Below are 19401 nucleotides of genomic sequence, written 5' to 3'. Positions count from 1 at the left end.
TTTATTCAGCAGAAAGCTGAAAGCTTTTCAAATACAGATTTTTTTCAAAATTTTTAATTAATTAAAGGTGTTAATATATAATCGAAAATGAAAATATATTAAAGTATAACAGTTTAGCAGCAAACTATATTAAAATTATAAGAATATAGCAATCAAAAACTTACATTAAAACAATTGTGTAACAAACATAGCAAAGTACAATAATATATAAAAGAAAAAACTAGATACAAAAAATTTTTCAATAATAAAATACCTTTACCAAACTATATAAACTCTACATACCAACTACAATAATCAATAAAACATTAATAATGTAAGGGACATTACTTTAAAATTATTACAGTGTAATAACAATAACACAATCAACAATAAAACTGCAGCAATGTTCAACATATAATATCTATATTAAATATATGGGAATATTACAACAATATCAGAACTATCAACATAACTACAACTCTGTAATGACTAAATCATATTAAAATTTCGATATAAGATCAATGACTAATTTCATGAAAATTCTGTATAAAAGTACATTAAAAACATAATAATCAGACATGGTGTTGCTCTTTGAAAATCAATAAATATGGAGAGTAAGGGGATCAGAAAGGGGTACGGGTGGGAAGATCAGTGTTTAATATAATCTCAACATACATTAATCATTATCAGTTTTGTCACTGCTGGCACCATGGCCACCACTACCATTATTGTAACAAAGGTGGTCATAATGATGATTGTCGTAATAGTGATATGATGACTGTCATTCTCATCCGAAGCATACTTCCCCACGACCACCATAAGGACTGTTACTGCCACCACTCCTCACCCACCCCACTTGAACTCTCTCACCCTCATCAAGGCAATCGTCCATCCATCATTAACACAACCCCAACTGCCACCAATAAAACTATTAATATGATCTTTATTAATGCACTCCCTACTCACACACAAACACACACACACACATACAATTAACATAATTACCCCTCATATTTCCATCATTAATACGATTCATGGTCTGACGACTCGAGATAATAACCATCCATAACAATCCTTTATCTTTTCTTTCAAAATACTTTTTTGCCAATAATGAATATTGAAATTTAATATTTTTTAATTCCAAAAAATTTTTTGAAATATTTTAAAATATATTTCTATGTCGTAGTATGGGTCACACTGTACACATTTGCATCAGTTAACAGATTTTTAAGGCAGCATCATTGTTGAATATAATAACCACTTGCTCAAGAAATGAGTGCTATTACCTCTTTCGATTTTGGTTATCTGAAGTAAACTGTGTTTGTACCCCAACCCCTTGCTTGATATCTGATCTTGGTTTGTGTATGTCTATGTATTTTAGCAGTTCAGCAAGTAAGATTTGTAGAATAAGCACCAGTATTTAAAAAGTACTGAGGTCAATTCATTTGACAAAAAAACCCTTTTAAGGTGGTGCCCAAGCATGGCTGTAGTTCAATGACTGAAACAAGTAAAAGATAAAGGATAAACTGAATAACATGCCTTTAATAGAATTTGAATGCATCACCATAAGCATCATCTTTCTGTGACAATAAATAAGTGTTCAGGGAAGAAACTTCACTCTCTTAATGCTGAGGAACTCAGCTAGAATCATCCAAGGCTGGGACCACATACTGTATGCTCCCTACACAATTCAGGCTCACAACACATAAATTCACAGCATCTCAATTTCTTTTCCTCAACAAGCCCTGCTCTATTTAACATTATCCCAAAACAAATAAAAAAAAAGATTAAATCACCTTCAAATGAGACTTGGACAAATTTCTTCAAGGGATACCAAATAAGCCCCCTATACCTGGATGCAGCTCAGTAAACAAAAACTCCCTGCTTAAATGGGCCACAGAACTTGACTTTAAAAAATTAGTGTCTGTGTGTTTGTCTGTTTATGAGACAGTGCTACTAACTTAAACATGGCCTTGGCCAATCTTTGGTTGAAATATATCTAAGTTATCAAAGTTAACATGTGGAATGGACCAAATAATTCACACATTTTGCCTGCACTGCTTAGGAAACATTGTTTTCTAAAGTAGTAGCCATTCCAACCCAAACAAACCCAATGTGCGGTGTGGAGGCTATGTTGGCTACAACTAAGCAGAAAATGTAATGAAATAAATAACAGTGGATTAATAAACAAAAAAAGTTAATAAAGAGATCCTCTAATTGTTAAGTTAATTAAAGTCAATAAAAATAAAGGCAAAAACCATTGTTGAAATAAGCCTTGATGCTTGTAGAGTAATTAAAAAGTGCCAGAGAGAGTGGTAAAATTCAGAGCAATCATTCTCCTGATTGAGTGGAAGAGATGCTGCTTCCCTCAATTACAAACATTGATTAAACAACAGTTTCAGTACTGTTGTCTTACCCTGACCCCCACCCTCATCTGCCAACATACCAACCTGTCTGCCTGCCTGCCTGCCTGGCCATAAACAAACTTATTGGCATTATTCCTGGAGAAACAGTGGAAGTAGGCTAAAGTTAGAGTCAGAGCAAAGTGTCTCAGAAGACTTCACAAACATTGATCTTTGCTGCAAGCTACACTGAGATTTCAAATAAATCTATCGTCTACTTTTGGCACATGGGTTTTATCTTCAAAGGTAACAATGCAACTTAAGACAAAACTTTTATCAGAATTGGCAGCTTAGGAGAAGTGTTTCATAGTGTCTTAGATATAACTTTTACATGAGCACACACATGCACACAACCTGCTACTCCTCCTCCTTCCATTTCCCCTTTTCTATCTCTCTCTCTTCTCTCTCTCTCTCTCTCTCTCTCTCCTTGCTAACCTCCCCACTTCTCTCTCTTATTCATTTGCTCACTCCGTGTAACTATTCTGCCCCTTTCCTTCCCATATAGTTCCCTCATCCTCTCTCACTTTCTCTGTTTAGACATATCTCTATTCATCGATTCATCCTCTATTTTTCACTCTATATTGTTGTTCATTACGAGGAATGCCAATAGTTTAGGGCTTGAATAATTGAATTTATTATTTGCCAACTATTTTAGTAAAATAGCCAACAACCACAGCAAGGGACAGATTTCTTTCTCTTTATTGTTTCTCAACCATAACAATCATATAGTGTAGACTATACACACACACACAGCAAACCACAAACTCAGTAATTTCAAATGCTAACTAGAAGCATATTATTCTATCTGCTTCACTCAACATAAGTAAACTTTAATACCAGTGAACACTTCAACTCTAGTAACAAACTCAATCTATGATTTACTAGAACTAATTTATAATTAGTTAAAGACTTATAATTGTCACATCTGATATTAACCCTTTAGTATTCAGATTATTCTGTCAGATATAATGCTTATTTATTTACCTAGTTTTGAATTTATCTTGCACTATCTCATTGTTGTGACCCCCCTTCAGTCATGAATGACCATGAGATTGCACCTAGAAAGTTACCCTCTGAGGCACAAGTCTGGGCAAGGTTGTTTATGGAAGGCCAGTAGTTGCCCATGCATACTGGCCTCCCCTCTCCATGCCACTGATGTTATCCAAGGGAAAGGCAAAGGCTGATACAACTTGGCACTAGTGACGTCGCAGCTCATTTATTAATGTGCAAGTGGCTGAGCACTCCACAGACACGTGTACCCTTAACGTAGTTCTCGGGGAGATTCAGCGTGAAACAGAGTGTGACAAGGCTGGCCATTTGAAATACAGGTACATCAGAAACAGGAAGAAAGAGTGAGAGAAAGTTCTGGTGAAAGAGTACAGCAGGGGTCGCCACCACCCTCTGCTGGAGCATCGTGGAGTTTTAGGTGTTTTCGCTCAATAAACAGTCAAAATGCCCGGTCTGGGAACCAAAACCGCAATCCTATGACCATGAGTCCACTGACCCAACCACTGGGCCATTTCGCCTTTATTATCTCATATGAGATTACAATTATGTGGCTGTATATATTTTAGACTAACAATGCAGGGTAAGTATGAGAGGCAGGATCTGGCCAGTTTGAACATAAATCAAGTAGTGATTTTTGGCTGGATATAGCCTGTTTAAATGCTAAAGAATTAATCAACATGTGGCTGACATTAACATGAAGAGGGTTGGAATTAAGGTAGCAAGGTAGTAGAATCATCAGCATGTCAGGCAAAATGCTTAATGGCATTTCATGTCTTTACATTCTGAGTTCAAATTCAACTAAGGTCAACTTAGCCTTTCGTCCTTTTGGGTCAATAAAATAAGTACCAATTGGACACGGGGGTTGATCTAATTGACATGCCACTTCCACCAAAATTGCTGGTTTTGTGCCAAAATTTGAAACCAATATAAAATGGGATGTTAAGTTATAAGTTCAATTTCTCCTTGGCTAAATGCGTTTTTTGTAAATTATATTAATTTAGTTCTTTATAGATCTTTTAAGCAAATCTTTTTCTCTTTCTCAATAAGTTTGTTAATACAGACTCAAAACAAACTGAGTCCATCATTGTTAAGTGCACAAGTTGGGCTAGTATCTCATAATATGGCATATATGCTGTATCCTTAGTACTGTATTATATCCTTAGATAGACACGCTACTTCATTTACCCCTAGTTAGATGAAAATTATATTTAAAAAGGATCAACTAAGATTTTGAATACAACACTACAAAAGATGCCTCACTAAATGTATCCCCTATCATCTTCACAATTTTAAAGATTGAAACATTTGCAAAATATAGTAACTAGAGAAATATTGGGTTGTCCGGAAAGTTTGTGCCGATTTTTGAAGGAAAGAAAAAGGTCAATAAATACTTGCCATTATATTTTAATCAACCAAATAATGAACCATTTTGTTGCACGATGTGTCTCCAGCTTTCCTTTAACTTGAAAATACCCTCTACCCAGAATTGAGGTGGCTTCATGACAAAGAATTCATCAAGGTATCTTTTTACGTCATCCAAGGAATTGAAATTTTTACCATTAAGACTATTCTGCAGAGACCTGAATAAGTGGAAATCCGAAGGAGCAATATCTGGTGAATATGGAGGGTGGGGTAACACATCCCAGCCGAGCTGCAGCAATTTTTGTCTGGTTTCCAAAGCATCAAGTGCCAAAAATGAACTTTCTTACCTTCCATTTTAAAGGGTTACAGAATTAACACAGGTTATAGGAACATAAACCTTCTTCAGCAAAAAGATAGCTTAAACTGTGCTCTAAATGGAGGTGTAGTTAAATCCTATTTTATGGACTCAACCATGTTCTAAAATAAGTCGAAAGGTAAGCTACTATAAATCGGCATGAACTTTCCGGGCAACCCAATAATACTTTTGATACTACTCTATGTGTGATAATTGTTGTTACCTTTTGCTTGTTTCAATAATTATAAATTTCAGCTAAGCTGGAGCACCACTTTGAGGAATTTTAGTCAAATGAATTGACCTCCAGTGCAACAGTAGAGGAGTAGGGGCCGAAACCGGACATGGTTCCTCCTGATGATGTCTTGAGCTAACTGGATCCTATAAAGGAGCTGTTGTGGTAGCAGACCACGAAACACGGTTGTAATTCCTCCTGCTACTTATTCTATTAGTCTCTTTTGCCATGTTACTGAGGCATAAACACATCAACACTAGTTGTCAAGCAGTGATGGGGGACAAACACAGACACAAAGACACACACACACATGTATATTAGACAGAATGGGATAAAAAAGCCAAGGCTATGAGGAGTTTTCAGGACATTTATAATGAAATAGTCTTACAGCTGTTTCAGGGATATTATGGATGGGTCTTCTAGATACCAATATCTCTCATTCATATATATATACATATATATGACAGGCTTCGGCCCACCCAAGGCTATAGTAAAAGACATTGGCCAAAATTCCACACAGTTGGACTGATCCTGGAACCATGTGGCTGGGAAGTAAACTTCTTACTGCACAGCCAAATCAGCAACTATTGTGGTATTTTAAATCCTTACCTAGAAGGTTTTACCTAGAAACTTTTTTCAATTGAGGAATGAATTAAAATTCATTTAATCAAAACTAAAGCAATGTTTCTTCAGTCATGTGTAAGTGAAAGATATTTTTACTTGATTAGAGTAATTATACTTTCATATGTTAATTAATGCAATGAACATAGGGGTTTGTTCCATAAAATTTTATGAAGTTATCACATCATGTGATGTTGTATCTGGAGAAGTTACAGAATTTTTAAGTAAAGTCTATACTAGGAAGTGGGGGTGGGTAGCTTTCTATTGCTAGCAGCCATGGAACCAACAAATGTTTCCAGATTTGGTATTAATTCCCAATAATTTGGTGAATTAAAACATGCTGTGTTCAGAAATATTTTTTTGTCTTTACCTGCAACGGATTTGAACACACAACATGTAAACTGAAATTAGCATATCTAGCTGGTCCTCACAGCTTTACTCATAAGAATTAGTTATGTCTGTTATATTCTAGAGATAATATTGCAAAGTTATAATAACATAGTGGAAACATTAAATAATTAAAGAATAATTGTAGACTGTTACAACTCTGACATGCAGACAACAGGTTAGAGGACAATATGTATCAAAGGATGATGACTAATAGGATTGATTTTACACACAAAAGAGATGAAGAATAGGAACTTGATGGGGTCTTTTAATATTAATACTGAGCTTGAAAAACAGAAATCAGCTTAAAAGGTATTCCAGTAAAAGTTCTTTCACTATATTTGATGTTTTAATTTTATATTGTGCAACAAAAAATTCTTATTATAAAGGAGGTTAGAAATATAACCGGAGCACTTCTAAGAAGATATTTACATACCATTAACAGAATTCTGAATGATACTGACATTCAGTGAATAAGCATTTGCATAGCAATATTGTCCCATTCCTGATTTCATATATTGAATATAGGATGGATTGCAAAATGTAATTCATAAACGTTTGCTAAGAAACAAATAATTGCATATAATCAGGGTGGACACAATTAATAAAGGTTTTATCATGAGACAGAGATAACAAAAAAAAAAAGAAAACACCAATTAATTGAGGTTTTCCAACGATAATTAAAAGAACTGTGGCACATGGAAATACGATAATCTTTGAAATCTGGTACACAGCCTGGGCAAACATCCCCTCTATCTTGGAACCATCTCGATTGTTCAGATGTGATGGGAAGAGACCTGATGGCCTCACCCTGTGCCCCTGGTCACAAGGCAGATGCCTTGTCAGGGATGCTACAGTTAGGAGATGATGTGCAGTAATTCAGCCACTTCTGCTGACCCATCAATGAGAAGGTGTTATAGTCTAGGATTGAAATACCTGTTGATCAAAGCTACATCTATCAGTGGTGAATCAAGGTGAGGTATCTTCTTTTAAATGTTAATAAATCAGTTATTGATATATACATATACATGTGTGTGTGTGAATAAATGTATGCATATATGTATATGTGTGTGTGTATACATATGCATGTATGTATGTATGCATGCATGTGTGTGTGTGTGTATATATATATATATATATACATGTATATATATATATATATGTATATATATATATATTATATATATATATATAAACACATGTATATATATATATATGTATGTATATCATCCTCTAAACGATGATGATATATATACATACATACATATATATATATATATATATGTATATATATAAATGTATATATATACATATATGTATGTGTGTGTATATATATATATATATATATATATATATATATATATATACACATGCACCATACATATACATGCTTATATATATAAACACAGTAACATACACACTTACACACTTACATGTGTGTGCCTGTGTGTGTTTTATTGTATACATGTGTTTTATTGGCAAAAATTCACAGAGATAAAATAGGTATAAATGATAACATAAAATCCATCAGTCGTTTTATACTCAACAGGAGAAGCTAGTTGTAATGGTAAGCGAAAGAAACATATTGCTATTTACCTCCCAAAGATCATTCAACACTTCAAAGGCTTCATTTATTTGGTTGACGGCTTCTTCTTTATCATTAGTCTCTAATTGGTCGTTAGCCTTTTCTTCTTGCAAGAAGCTGAACATCTGATCTAAATCCAGGCTGTTTGGTGACACCGGTGGATTGTGCTGAGTCCACATAGACTCAATAAGATGAGCCAGGGATTGCAATTCGGCTCGAGATTGCCTAAATGTAAGAAAAACACATAGAAATTACCAATCAAAAATAATAAAAAATAAAATAAACATTACAAAGAATATAATATTATATTGCATGATAAAAAAAAAGCATATCACAACATCCACAACAATTACTAAAATACTAAATATTCTACATAATTTCTTAAGGCAGTAGGGGGACCTGTATTGGGTCTCTCAAACTGCTAGAAGCAGTATTCTTCACCACTATGAGGTCCCAGGTTCAATTCCTCTACATGGTATGTGGGGCCAAGCCTTGGCTCTACCCAACCCTTTGACTAACATCGGATGTATGGAAACTGTAGGGAAGCCTATCAGATGGATTGTATGAGTAATTGCAAGTTTCATGTTGCATCTGTCTGGGGTTAAATTAGGGCTACAGTTGTAGCCACATAGACATTAATTTAACAATTTGGGAGTTCAGTTGATGGAACAATGGAATACACATTGTTGAGACCAAAAGATCATTATCGATGATGCCATCACTACCACCATGAATTATAGGACTAATGATTCATATTCCTTTACCAACTGACACCAAGACTTTATCCATACCTATTTACCAGACAGCTATGATACCAACATACCATTTTACTTGAGTACACACACACAGACGTGCATATACACACACAAACAACAGGCACAATTTCTATCTTTCAAATTTCCTTCACAGACTATTAGTCAACTAAAAATGTCAGTAAAAGACATCTTACTAAAGTGTTGTGCAGTGGAATCAAACCCCAAACCTAATCACACAGCAATTTTACAAACCAAGATTTGTAAAATAATTATCCTGACAGTACCAGTGATGTAATTAGATAAGATCTAGTCAATACTGTAATACTATGAACTGTTGAGGTGCAATAAGGCCAAAACATATCTGGAGTTGTCATCATAATTACCACAAATCAAACTCACACACTATGATTTCATTCTAGTTTTAATTTTGATTTATTAGTTGTCTCCCTTACTTTTCTAAACTAAAAATAATCATTAATGCTAATGATTATTTTCTAATGAATTAAGCATTTTCCTTCACATTAATTATATAAGGCCATATTTAACTATAAGTTCTTTAAACAGTAGGTATCCCTAGATGTCCCTACCTACTTCACAGTCAATCTTCAAAAAAATGCTAGTGACCCTAAACTTATTCAAAATTGGCCTGCATGACCTGAGCCTTGAATTTCCTGTTTAACAAGAAGTCTGAAATATTATCCTGTTTTTTCTATTGCTATTATATTGATCTCTGCTCCTTAGAAATGGTTGGACTCAAGCTGTTCTTGATACTCTCATCTCCAAAATGGGCCAAACTGAAAAATTCCATGGGTTGAGAGCAGGGCTTCTTGAGGGTCATACACTCTTGCCTATGAATGATGGCATGCTTTTCTGAATCCAATGTTGAGTCTGTTTGGAGCTATGGGATGGTGTTGATTCCTGTTGGAGGCTCCAAGGTGGGCCTTGAAAGAGTTCGTTCACCCATGGAAGCAGTTCAGCTTCCAGAATATTGCTAATGTATCGATGGGTTTTAATTTTAGCACTCACAGGCACAAAAACAAGGGGAGACCTTCTAGTGGCTCTCACAGCTCCAGACCATAACTGATTGTGGATTCTGATGCTAATTTATAAGTCTACTCTTGACGAGCCAGATACATACCAAAATTGGTCATTCTGGTGATTTACTGTCTGCTCCATGTCAAATTTCTTTTCACCAGTGAACGTCAGGTTGGGCAGCGTGCCTTCAGCAATTTGACACAGGATAAGATGACTTCTCTCCAGTCTCATGGCCTTCTAAACTTGCACTAGCTCATAACAGCAGATCATCTTGTAGGAGTGGGTCCTGAGATCCTCCTTCAGCACTTGATACATCAATGTTTGGCTTATTTTCACTGTGGCAGCCAGTCTTCTGATGAAACAGTGAGGATTTTACCATATCTTTTCCCTGATACTTTTGATAAGCTGAGAGGTCCACACACACCTCTTTCAGCCATGACCAGGTCGATCAGCAGTGGAACCAGTCTCTTGAAATTTCTTGACAATTTTTCAGATTGCTGTTGGTTAATTTTAAACTTTTTTGTTCTTTCTATATTACTTTTGTCTCTTTTATGGAGGGTTATGGTTATATTTTGGCCTTTAGCCATTATCTAATTTATAAATCTGAATTTATTTAATCTGGAACAAAAAGAAGACACACTAAGCTTTTATAGTGATGTATAATCTCATCAAATTTATTGATAGTTACTAAAGCCCAAAACTTCAGTTGTCTTAATGTATGTGTGTATATATACATATATAATGTAACCGCATGTGTATCATTGGTGATTTTTTTTCTCCATTTTCCCTTCTTTGGGCCTTTCCTTTTTCTATGTTTCTGACGAAGAGCTCTGCTCGAAACATTAGATCTTCCTTCTTTCTGTCCTTTCCTGAGCGTTCAATAACACTATACTTGTTCCATGTCCTCACGTTGTTGTGTTTTCTCTTTGTTCATGTTTGGATTAACTATCTATCTATATATATATGTATATATATATATATAATATATATATATAATATATATATATATATATAATAGTGGGATAATAAAAGTGGTTCATAGACCATTTAGGGTCTATTTCTAGCAGAATAGTGTTGTAATCATTCAACACCCTTATTTTTTAATTATATATATATATCAACTGGCCAGGCTCTCTGTCATTTACAATGATGAGTGTTCCAACTGAGCAGTCTGCTTGTGAAATTAACATGCAAATGGCTGAGCACTTCACATATATCAGTACTGTTAACTTAGCGCACAGGGAGATTCAGTATGACACAGAGTATTACAAGGCTGGCCCTTTGAATTATGGATGCATCTCATAATTGCCAGATGAGTGGACTGGAGCAATGAGAACTAAACTGTCTTACTCACAAGATTACAATCATGAGCCAGAATACCCTAGCCACTAAGCCACATGCCTTCACACACACACACACAAACACTCTCTCTCTCTCTCATTCATATATTCAGTTGTATATTCCAGTCAGAGATTAATGTGATAAGCAGACTGTTGTTGCTTATGAGGACAGCAGCCATACAAGAAAAGAATAGAAAATTATAGATTCCTCATAATTGATCTCAAAGACTACAATCATATCATATATCGATTCCTGAGAAAATGTAAAATAAAAATAACATGTTTGATATTCTCAGTCTTGACCAGAATTACAGTGGTATCACACATTAATCAACATGGTCAATCACTAATCACAAGTTATGTTTAATCATAAATTATTACTCACTAATCACTAATCAACATGTTTAATCCCTTTATTAATATGTCTACTCATTTGGTAGTACTAGTTTCTCTTAAGATCCATATAAAATACTGTTTTCTTTATTAAGTCTCAAAGATTTAATTTTTTGGTTAAGTTAATATAAAAATGCATGTGTTTTTGTTTTTTTTTTAGTTGTAGGAAAACTATGATGCTATAAAGATTTAGTTAATAAAATACAAGAAATTTAAAAATAGACAATACTCAAGACAAGAGTCTGAGAGAAATCAATGTTTGATTATTTTGTTGAAGCAAGGTTTTTGTTATCTTCAGCCATGCACTTGCACGCAGAAAGTAAGTAAAATAAGAATGACTTTGGAAATGGTTCCTTCAAATAACGGTCGTTCTACAGTAAGAGTAAGCTACCGATATACTGCATCCTTGACCTGATTGCAGTTATTTCACTTAACTTGCGTCACTAATGGATTTGTAAAAAGCATGCTTGTCACATAATCTCACTTTCCTTATCTATAATTATGAGGCCTTTAAAAAATTGAGGTAATCAATATTGCTTAGTTTCCAGTTACGAACTAGAAAATCATAAATTTTAAGTTTATGGACATCTTAACTTCACTCTGTGAGAGAGGGATAAACATATGAATATATTTGTAGAGGTTTGGCTGATGCTGGTGTTACATAACTAGCACCTGTGCCAGTGACATGTAAAAAGCACTTTTCAAGCACTGGGCCTCAAGGAGGCAATGACAAATAACTGGAACCTTCAGCAATATGCCATGCTTGAGACGAAGACCCATCAAGTTACATGAAATCATACTGATGACAGATACTGGAGCCATTCAAATGGCATTCATGCCAGTGGCACATAAAAGTACCTGTTACACTCTCAGAGTGGTTGGCATTAGGAAGGGCATCCGTCCATAGAAGCCATGCGAGATCAGACTGGAGTATGATGCATGCCTCAGCTTGCCAGCCCTGATCAAACCATCCAATCCATGCCAGCATGGACAACAAACATATGATGAGGATGATGATGATGATGATGATGAGGTTTTCCATCAATTGTCAACAGCTGAAGGAAAAGGGATGAGGCTATGAAAAACACAAGAATCTTTATTAATTCTTATCCCCTATATTGTGTCTACCACCATCACCACCACTCCAACCACATCCCAACCCCTATGACCACTGCTTTTCACTCAAACCTCAGCCCTTTGAAAGTTCCTCTCACTCTGTCTTTAATGTAGCTCTCAATTTGTTCAAGAAGAGCATCAACTGCATTAACCTAATAGTGTGCAAGAGCTGCAAAGGCCATAAAAACAACTCTTTCCTTCCTTTAGAATGAACCAATGAAAAACATTTAATCTAGAATCAACAGACATTACCAAATTTGAATGCTTTGGATGACAGGTGTAAGCCTTGGGGATTAAGATTTCTTTATCAAATGAATTGCTTATTTATTCATATTGTTTTGAATTAATTATGCATTATCTCATAGCTTTGAGATTTCAATGGTGTGTTTGTATATTTTTACAATGACATCGTCGGATAGATATGAGATGTTGGATCTGGACAGTTTTAATTAAAACAGGTAGAATATTTAGGCTGGATATGGCCAGATTAAATGCTAAAGGGTTCAATTTAAATTTTACAGATCACAGATGATACTATATTGAGGTCCTAAAGACATAAATGTGTCTTCTTTAGCATATTGACCAAATAAGTCTTTGCTATGAAACATCTTCATAAGTCTTACTTGTGACCAGTTATGTAAGGAATCAATGAATAAAATACTTAGTCCTCTGAAAGATAGAGAGGGTCAGTTTTACTCCTTAAATAGTGTCTACAATTTTCTTTGACTAGCCTTGCCATAAGATTTAGCCTGCATATGGTCTGACAGTAAGAGTATCATAGTTCTTCTTCAATAAACTTTTACTAAGAACTCATGACTATCTCTCCCTATTACAAGAAACATTGCCACGAATTCTTTTAAGAAACTATTCCAACTTTAAAACCAAAACTAACCTACAATCATCAACAAATAACACAGAGGTATTTAGTTTTTATCTCTTATTTTTTATAATTCAACTTCTAGAAATATATTTGTATACAAAAAAAAACTGCTTTTTATTTTCCTTTTAAACCAATAATGCTGGAATATTTTTAAAGACAATTTTTAGTTGTGGATTTGTTGAAGAAGTAGAAAAAAGAAACGCCATCTAATTTGGAATTATTTTTATGTTGGCTTCAAAAGAGGAAGAACTAAGTACAAACATGTTTATCCGAATACAAATCCCAAACTCAATTATCAAAACAAAAACTGAAAAACAAATAAAAATTGAAAGGGAAAGAAATGGTTTTTCTTATAGAATGGCATGGAGATTATTGACGGCAGGAATGTGTCCTCTAAGACACTAGCTAAAAATATCAAGAACTCTAAGATAGCTGGAACTGTAGGGGTCAGGCATTGAAACAGAAATAAAACAGTGGTTGGCGAAAAGTGAATTTCCTTAATTCAATAAATCGCTAACTACCTCCCCAATTCCGCCCCACCATTACTGCTGTTACTACTACTACTACTACTACTACTACTACTACTACTACTAATACAACTACTACTACTACTACTACAACTACAGCTGCTGCTGCTACTGCTGCTGCTGCTGCTACTGCTAATACTACTACTACTACTACTACTACCACTACTACTACCACCACCACCACCATCACCACCATCATCTCCATCAATGCCATCACAATCATGACCACTGACACTACCACCGCCACCACCACCACCACCACCACCACTGTTACAGCCATTAAGTAACCCCATTCACTTGTGGTGTGAGATATGATTAGGTTATGGTAAAAGTACTCTACAAGTGCAACCCACACGGTACAAATTGCTAAGTAGTGCTTGATAGTGTGCTACGCTGCCATTTGGGTATTTACACAAACAGGAAGCTCCTCTGATGTATTTCCCCTAAGCCACATTATTGATATTCGTAATCCATCTCAATACATTCCTTCTATTTCTTCAATAAGATATATTGGTCACTCGAAAGGCGGCAAGTAGGCAGAAATATTAGCACACTGGACAAAATGGTTCACAGCATTTCATCCACCTTTACATTCTGACTTCTGCTGAGGTCGACTTTGGCTTTCATCCTTTCATGGTCGATAAAATGAATACCAGTTCAGCACTGGGAATCAATGTAATCAACTTATTCCCTCCCAGAAAACTTGCTGGTCTTGTGCTAAAATTTTAAATTAATATATCCTTTTCTACTCAAAGCAAAAGGCCTGGAATTTGGGGGGAGGGAGGGTCAGTTGATTAGATCGACTCCAGTATGCAACTGGTACTTAATTTATCAACCCTTAAATGATGAAAGGCAAAGTCAACCTCGGTGGAATTTGAACTTAGAACATAGACAGATGAAATACTTATTTCTTTATTGCCCACAAGGGGCTAAACATAGAGGGGACAAACAAGAACAGACAAAGGGATTAAGTCAATTACATCGACCCCAGTGTGTAAGTGGTACTTAATTTATCGACCCCGAAAGGATGAAAGGCAAAGTCAACCTCATTGGAATTTGAAGTCAGAACATAAAGACAGACGAAATACCTATTTCTTTACTACCCACAAGGGGTTAAACACAGAGAGGACAAACAAGGACAGACAAACGGATTAAGTCGATTATATCGACCCCAGTGCGTAACTGGTACTTATTTAATCGACCCCGAAAGGATGAAAGGCAAAGTCGACCTTGACGAAATTTGAACTCAGACGAAATACGGCTACGCATTTCGCCTGGCCTGCTAACGTTTCTGCCAGCTCGCCGCCTTACTACCACTACTACTACCGCTACCACTAAGCATTTCACTCAGCATGCGAACGTTTCTGCCAGCTCACAATCAATTAATATATTGATCACACTTAGGGTGGCAATCTGGCAGAATTATTAGCACACCAGGTAAAATGCTTAGTGCCATTTCGTCCATCTTTACATTCAGAGTTTAAATTCCGCCAAGGTTGACTTTGCCTTTCATCCTTTCAGAGTTTATGAAATAGGTACCAGTTGAACACTGGGGTTCATGTAATCAACTTATTCTCTATCCTGAAACTTAATGGCCTTTATGTCAAAATTTGAAGCTAATAATATTGATCGCTCCTAACTTTGCCAATTAAGTAAAATATGTTTCACTGAGATCTAATAAGGCCGAAACATATCTGGTGTGGTGGTCACGTTAGTTTTAAAAACCAGATCTTCTCTAACCTCCACTATCAACATTACTCTTTTACTTGTTTCAGTCATTTGACTGTGGCCATGCTGGGGCACCGCCTTTAATCGAGCAAATCGACCCTAGGACTTATTCTTTGTAAGCCTAGTACTTATTCTATTGGTCTCTTTTGCTGAACCACTAGGTTACAGGGACGTAAACACACCAGCATCGGTTGTCAAGCAATGTTAGGGGGACAAACACAGACACACAAACGTATACACACACACACACCACACACACACACACACACACACACACACACACACACACACATACATATATATATATACATATATATGGCAGGCTTCTTTCACTTTCCGTCTACCAAATCTACTCACAAGGCTTTGGTCAGCCAAGGCTATAGTAGAAGACACTTGCCCAAGGTGCCACACAGTGGGACTGAACCCGGAACCATATGGTTCGTAAGCAAGCTACTTACCAGACAGCCACTCCTAGGCTTTGTCCAAAAATCTTTGATCAAATGATGTTATAGAGTTATCTCCCTTGAATGTTTGTAAACGTCTCGAAAGGGAGTTTTGTTTACTAATTGTTTGAATAATTTCAGTTGATCAAAGTTTGACATTTCACATCTCATTATATTATATAGGTGATATTTGTGACTGGCATGGAAGACATTCCTTCCGCTCAGTCATGTTGGTAACAGAATAAGGATTGGGGAGAGTGGGCCATTGCTGTACATGTTGGGATAAAATAATTTGACAGATAAATTCTTATTGAATAGATGATAGCCTGATGGAGTCAATGGTTAGACAACTCAGCCAAGTGCAGCCAATAGGCAGGCAACTTGGCCATGTGCAGCCAATAGGCAAGTAACACAGTAACATCATTAATGATAACAACTTTTATTTTTCCGAAATTCACTGGGATGAAAGATCACCATTCATCATCATCATCATCGTTTAACGTCCGTTTTCCATGCTAGCATGGGTTGGACGGTTCGACTGGGGTCTGGGAAGCGAGGAGGCTGCACCAGCCTCCAGTCTGATTGGGCAGTGTTTCTACAGCTGGATGCCCTTCATAACGCCAACCACACTGTGAGTATAGTGGGTGCTTTTTACATGCCACCAGCACGGAAGCCAGTCAAGGCGGCGCTGGCATCAACCACATTCGGATGGTGCAGTTTATGTGCCACCAGCAATGTAGAAAATCTAAATGCCTGTTAGACTTGGTTCTATACGAACTATTCTGGTACTTAGTGACACTGCAAAGAGGAGGGAGTTGTCAATAATAGTTTCTGTCATTACTGAAATTTTAAAAGTGGTTTCACACAAGAATCATTGGTGGCACTTGAATGTATGTTGTTGAGAAGAGGAGACACTGCTTCATGTTTTTCTTAAGTCAGGGAAAATCTTTCTATCATGACTACAATATTATTATTACTCTTTACATTCTGTGTTCAAATGCCACCGAGGTCGACTTTGCCTTTCATCGTTTCAGGGTCTATAAAATAAGTAGCATCTGATCACTAGAGTTGATGCATTAACTTACCAGCTACCTTAAAATTGCTGGCCTTGTGCCAAAATTAGAAACCTTTATTATTATTATTATTATTATTATTATTGAGTGAGAGAGCAGTGCACGCCATCAAAGTGACACTGGGGTAAAATATACGAAGCCCAGTATACCCATCATGACTACCTGTCTGATATGGGTACACCAGGCACATGCATCACAACCATATGTGCACGACATGGTGATCTCATATCAAGATAAACAGCGCATGACCTTGCAAGTGGGGCCCAGTTAGAATTTTCTTCTGGTTGAGTAGCCCATCCCGTTCAAAAGGTCCCTGAATAAGGGTTGTTTAAGGATGTTGAACAAATTATCCATGTTTCAAACGATGAATTATCCAAGCCTCTAAGAATTCCTTTCAACACACGGCTATGATAATCCCTTACTACTTCTGCTCATAATCAGAGATGCACATATTGTCAGCTACCAAGCGACAGGCTCAACTGGTAATGGTCAAACAACTGACAAGCAAATCTGTCGTATTGAGCAGAATATTTGCTGTAGCCCATCTTTTACACCAAGACAAAACAAAGCAAATCTGTGGTATTGAGCAGTTGTTGCAGTCATCATCATCAACAACAACAACAACAAGGTAGTGTGCAAGCGTAGTCATTAGCATGTCAGGCAAAATGCTTAACAACATTTTATCTGTCATTATGTGTTGTGCTCAAATTCCACCAGGGTCAACTTTGACATTCCTCCATTCGGGGCCAGTGAAATAAGTACCAACTGAGGACTGGGATTGATGTAACTGACTTGCCCCTTCGCTCGAAATTGCTGGCCTTGTGCGAAAGTTTGAAAATGCCATTAATAATATTATTTCTAATATTGCTATTACTGCTTCTGTTGCTACTATGTCTCAATTCATAAATCTAACGGCTTTTATGACCACCCCCACCAACATTTACAATCACTGCCACCAAACAAAAACAAAAAAAAAAAAATAATATCCAATTTGTTTTGGTCAATAATAAATCTATAAATTTATAATTGAATTTCTGTATTTCTATTACTGTCACTGAAAACACTTCCCACCACACTCACTACCTCTCTCTCTCTCTCTCACACACACACATACATACACACACACACGTGCTGTTACTCTATATTGGTGACTATGGCAACAAATGTACCCAGGTTAATTCACTGCTCACTAAGCTGATAATGAGATATAATGAGATTTTACTGGTGGCTCATTGCAATAAGTTCATTAAGTAGCTTAAAGTAATGAAGGCTTGCAATTCCTTGACTGTAAATTATTGATCCCTAACAGTGGGACAGAAACACCATCACACTGGGGTACTTCATAAGAGTAGACACAGAACTCCAGTATACACTCTGAAGGGCTCTGGGGCTGTGACTGAGAGAATGGAGTCATGTGGACAGTGTGTGTATGTATATAGATTTATATTTATAGACACACACACACACACATATAGTATGTGTATATGTAGAGTGTGTGTCATCATCTTCATCATTTAACGTCCATCTTTCCATGCTTTCCATGAATGAGTTTAGTCGAATAACTCGACTTCAGTACCTGTTTCTTTTAAAAACTCTGGTACTTATTTTAACAGTCTTTTTTTTCTGAACCGCTCAGTTACCGAAACGTAAACAAACCAACACTGGTTGTCAAGTCATTGTGGGGGAACAGACACATATTCAATGGGTTTCTTTCAGTTTTCAAGGCTTTGGTTGACCCGCAGCGATAGTAGAAGACATTTGTCCAGATTCCATGCAATGGAACTAAACCCCAAACCATGTACTTAGGGAACAAACTTCTTATCATGTAGCCACATCATCATCATCATCATTGTCGTTTAACGTCCGTTTTCCATGCTAGCATGGGTTGGAGGGTTCAACTGGGGTCTGGGAAGCCAGAAGGCTGTGCCAGGCCCAGTCTGATCTGGCAGTGTTTCTACGGCTGGATGCCCTTCCTAATGCCAACAACTCCGTGAGTGTAGTAGGTGCTTTTTACGTGCCACCTGCACAGGTGCCAGACGAGGCTGGCAAACGGCCACGATCGGATGGTGCTATTTACGTGCCACCGGCATGGGGTCCAGATGAGGCTGGCAACGGCCAATCAATGATTTATGTTGACTTCCACCATTGAGCTCAGAATAATGCCACATAACTGTAGCGGT

General features: G+C 36.5%; 1 protein-coding gene across 4 annotated transcripts in view; it reads right to left on the bottom strand.

Moving 5' to 3' along the window:
- LOC115217708 (unconventional myosin-X) overlaps positions 1-19401 on the bottom strand; it is a 560656-nt gene that overhangs the window by 224811 nt on the left and 316444 nt on the right. For all 4 annotated transcript variants that reach the window (XM_036507677.1, XM_036507678.1, XM_029787467.2 and 1 more), the window contains one exon: positions 7943-8156. In XM_036507677.1, coding sequence (XP_036363570.1) covers positions 7943-8156 — 214 coding nt within the window. The remainder of the gene's footprint in view (positions 1-7942; positions 8157-19401) is intronic.

This window comes from Octopus sinensis, linkage group LG11 (genome assembly GCF_006345805.1).
Source record: "Octopus sinensis linkage group LG11, ASM634580v1, whole genome shotgun sequence".
Classification (NCBI taxonomy): Eukaryota; Metazoa; Mollusca; class Cephalopoda; order Octopoda; family Octopodidae; genus Octopus; species Octopus sinensis.
The sequence above is the reverse complement of the archived record's forward strand: the minus strand, read 5'-3'. Positions and strand labels throughout refer to the sequence as shown.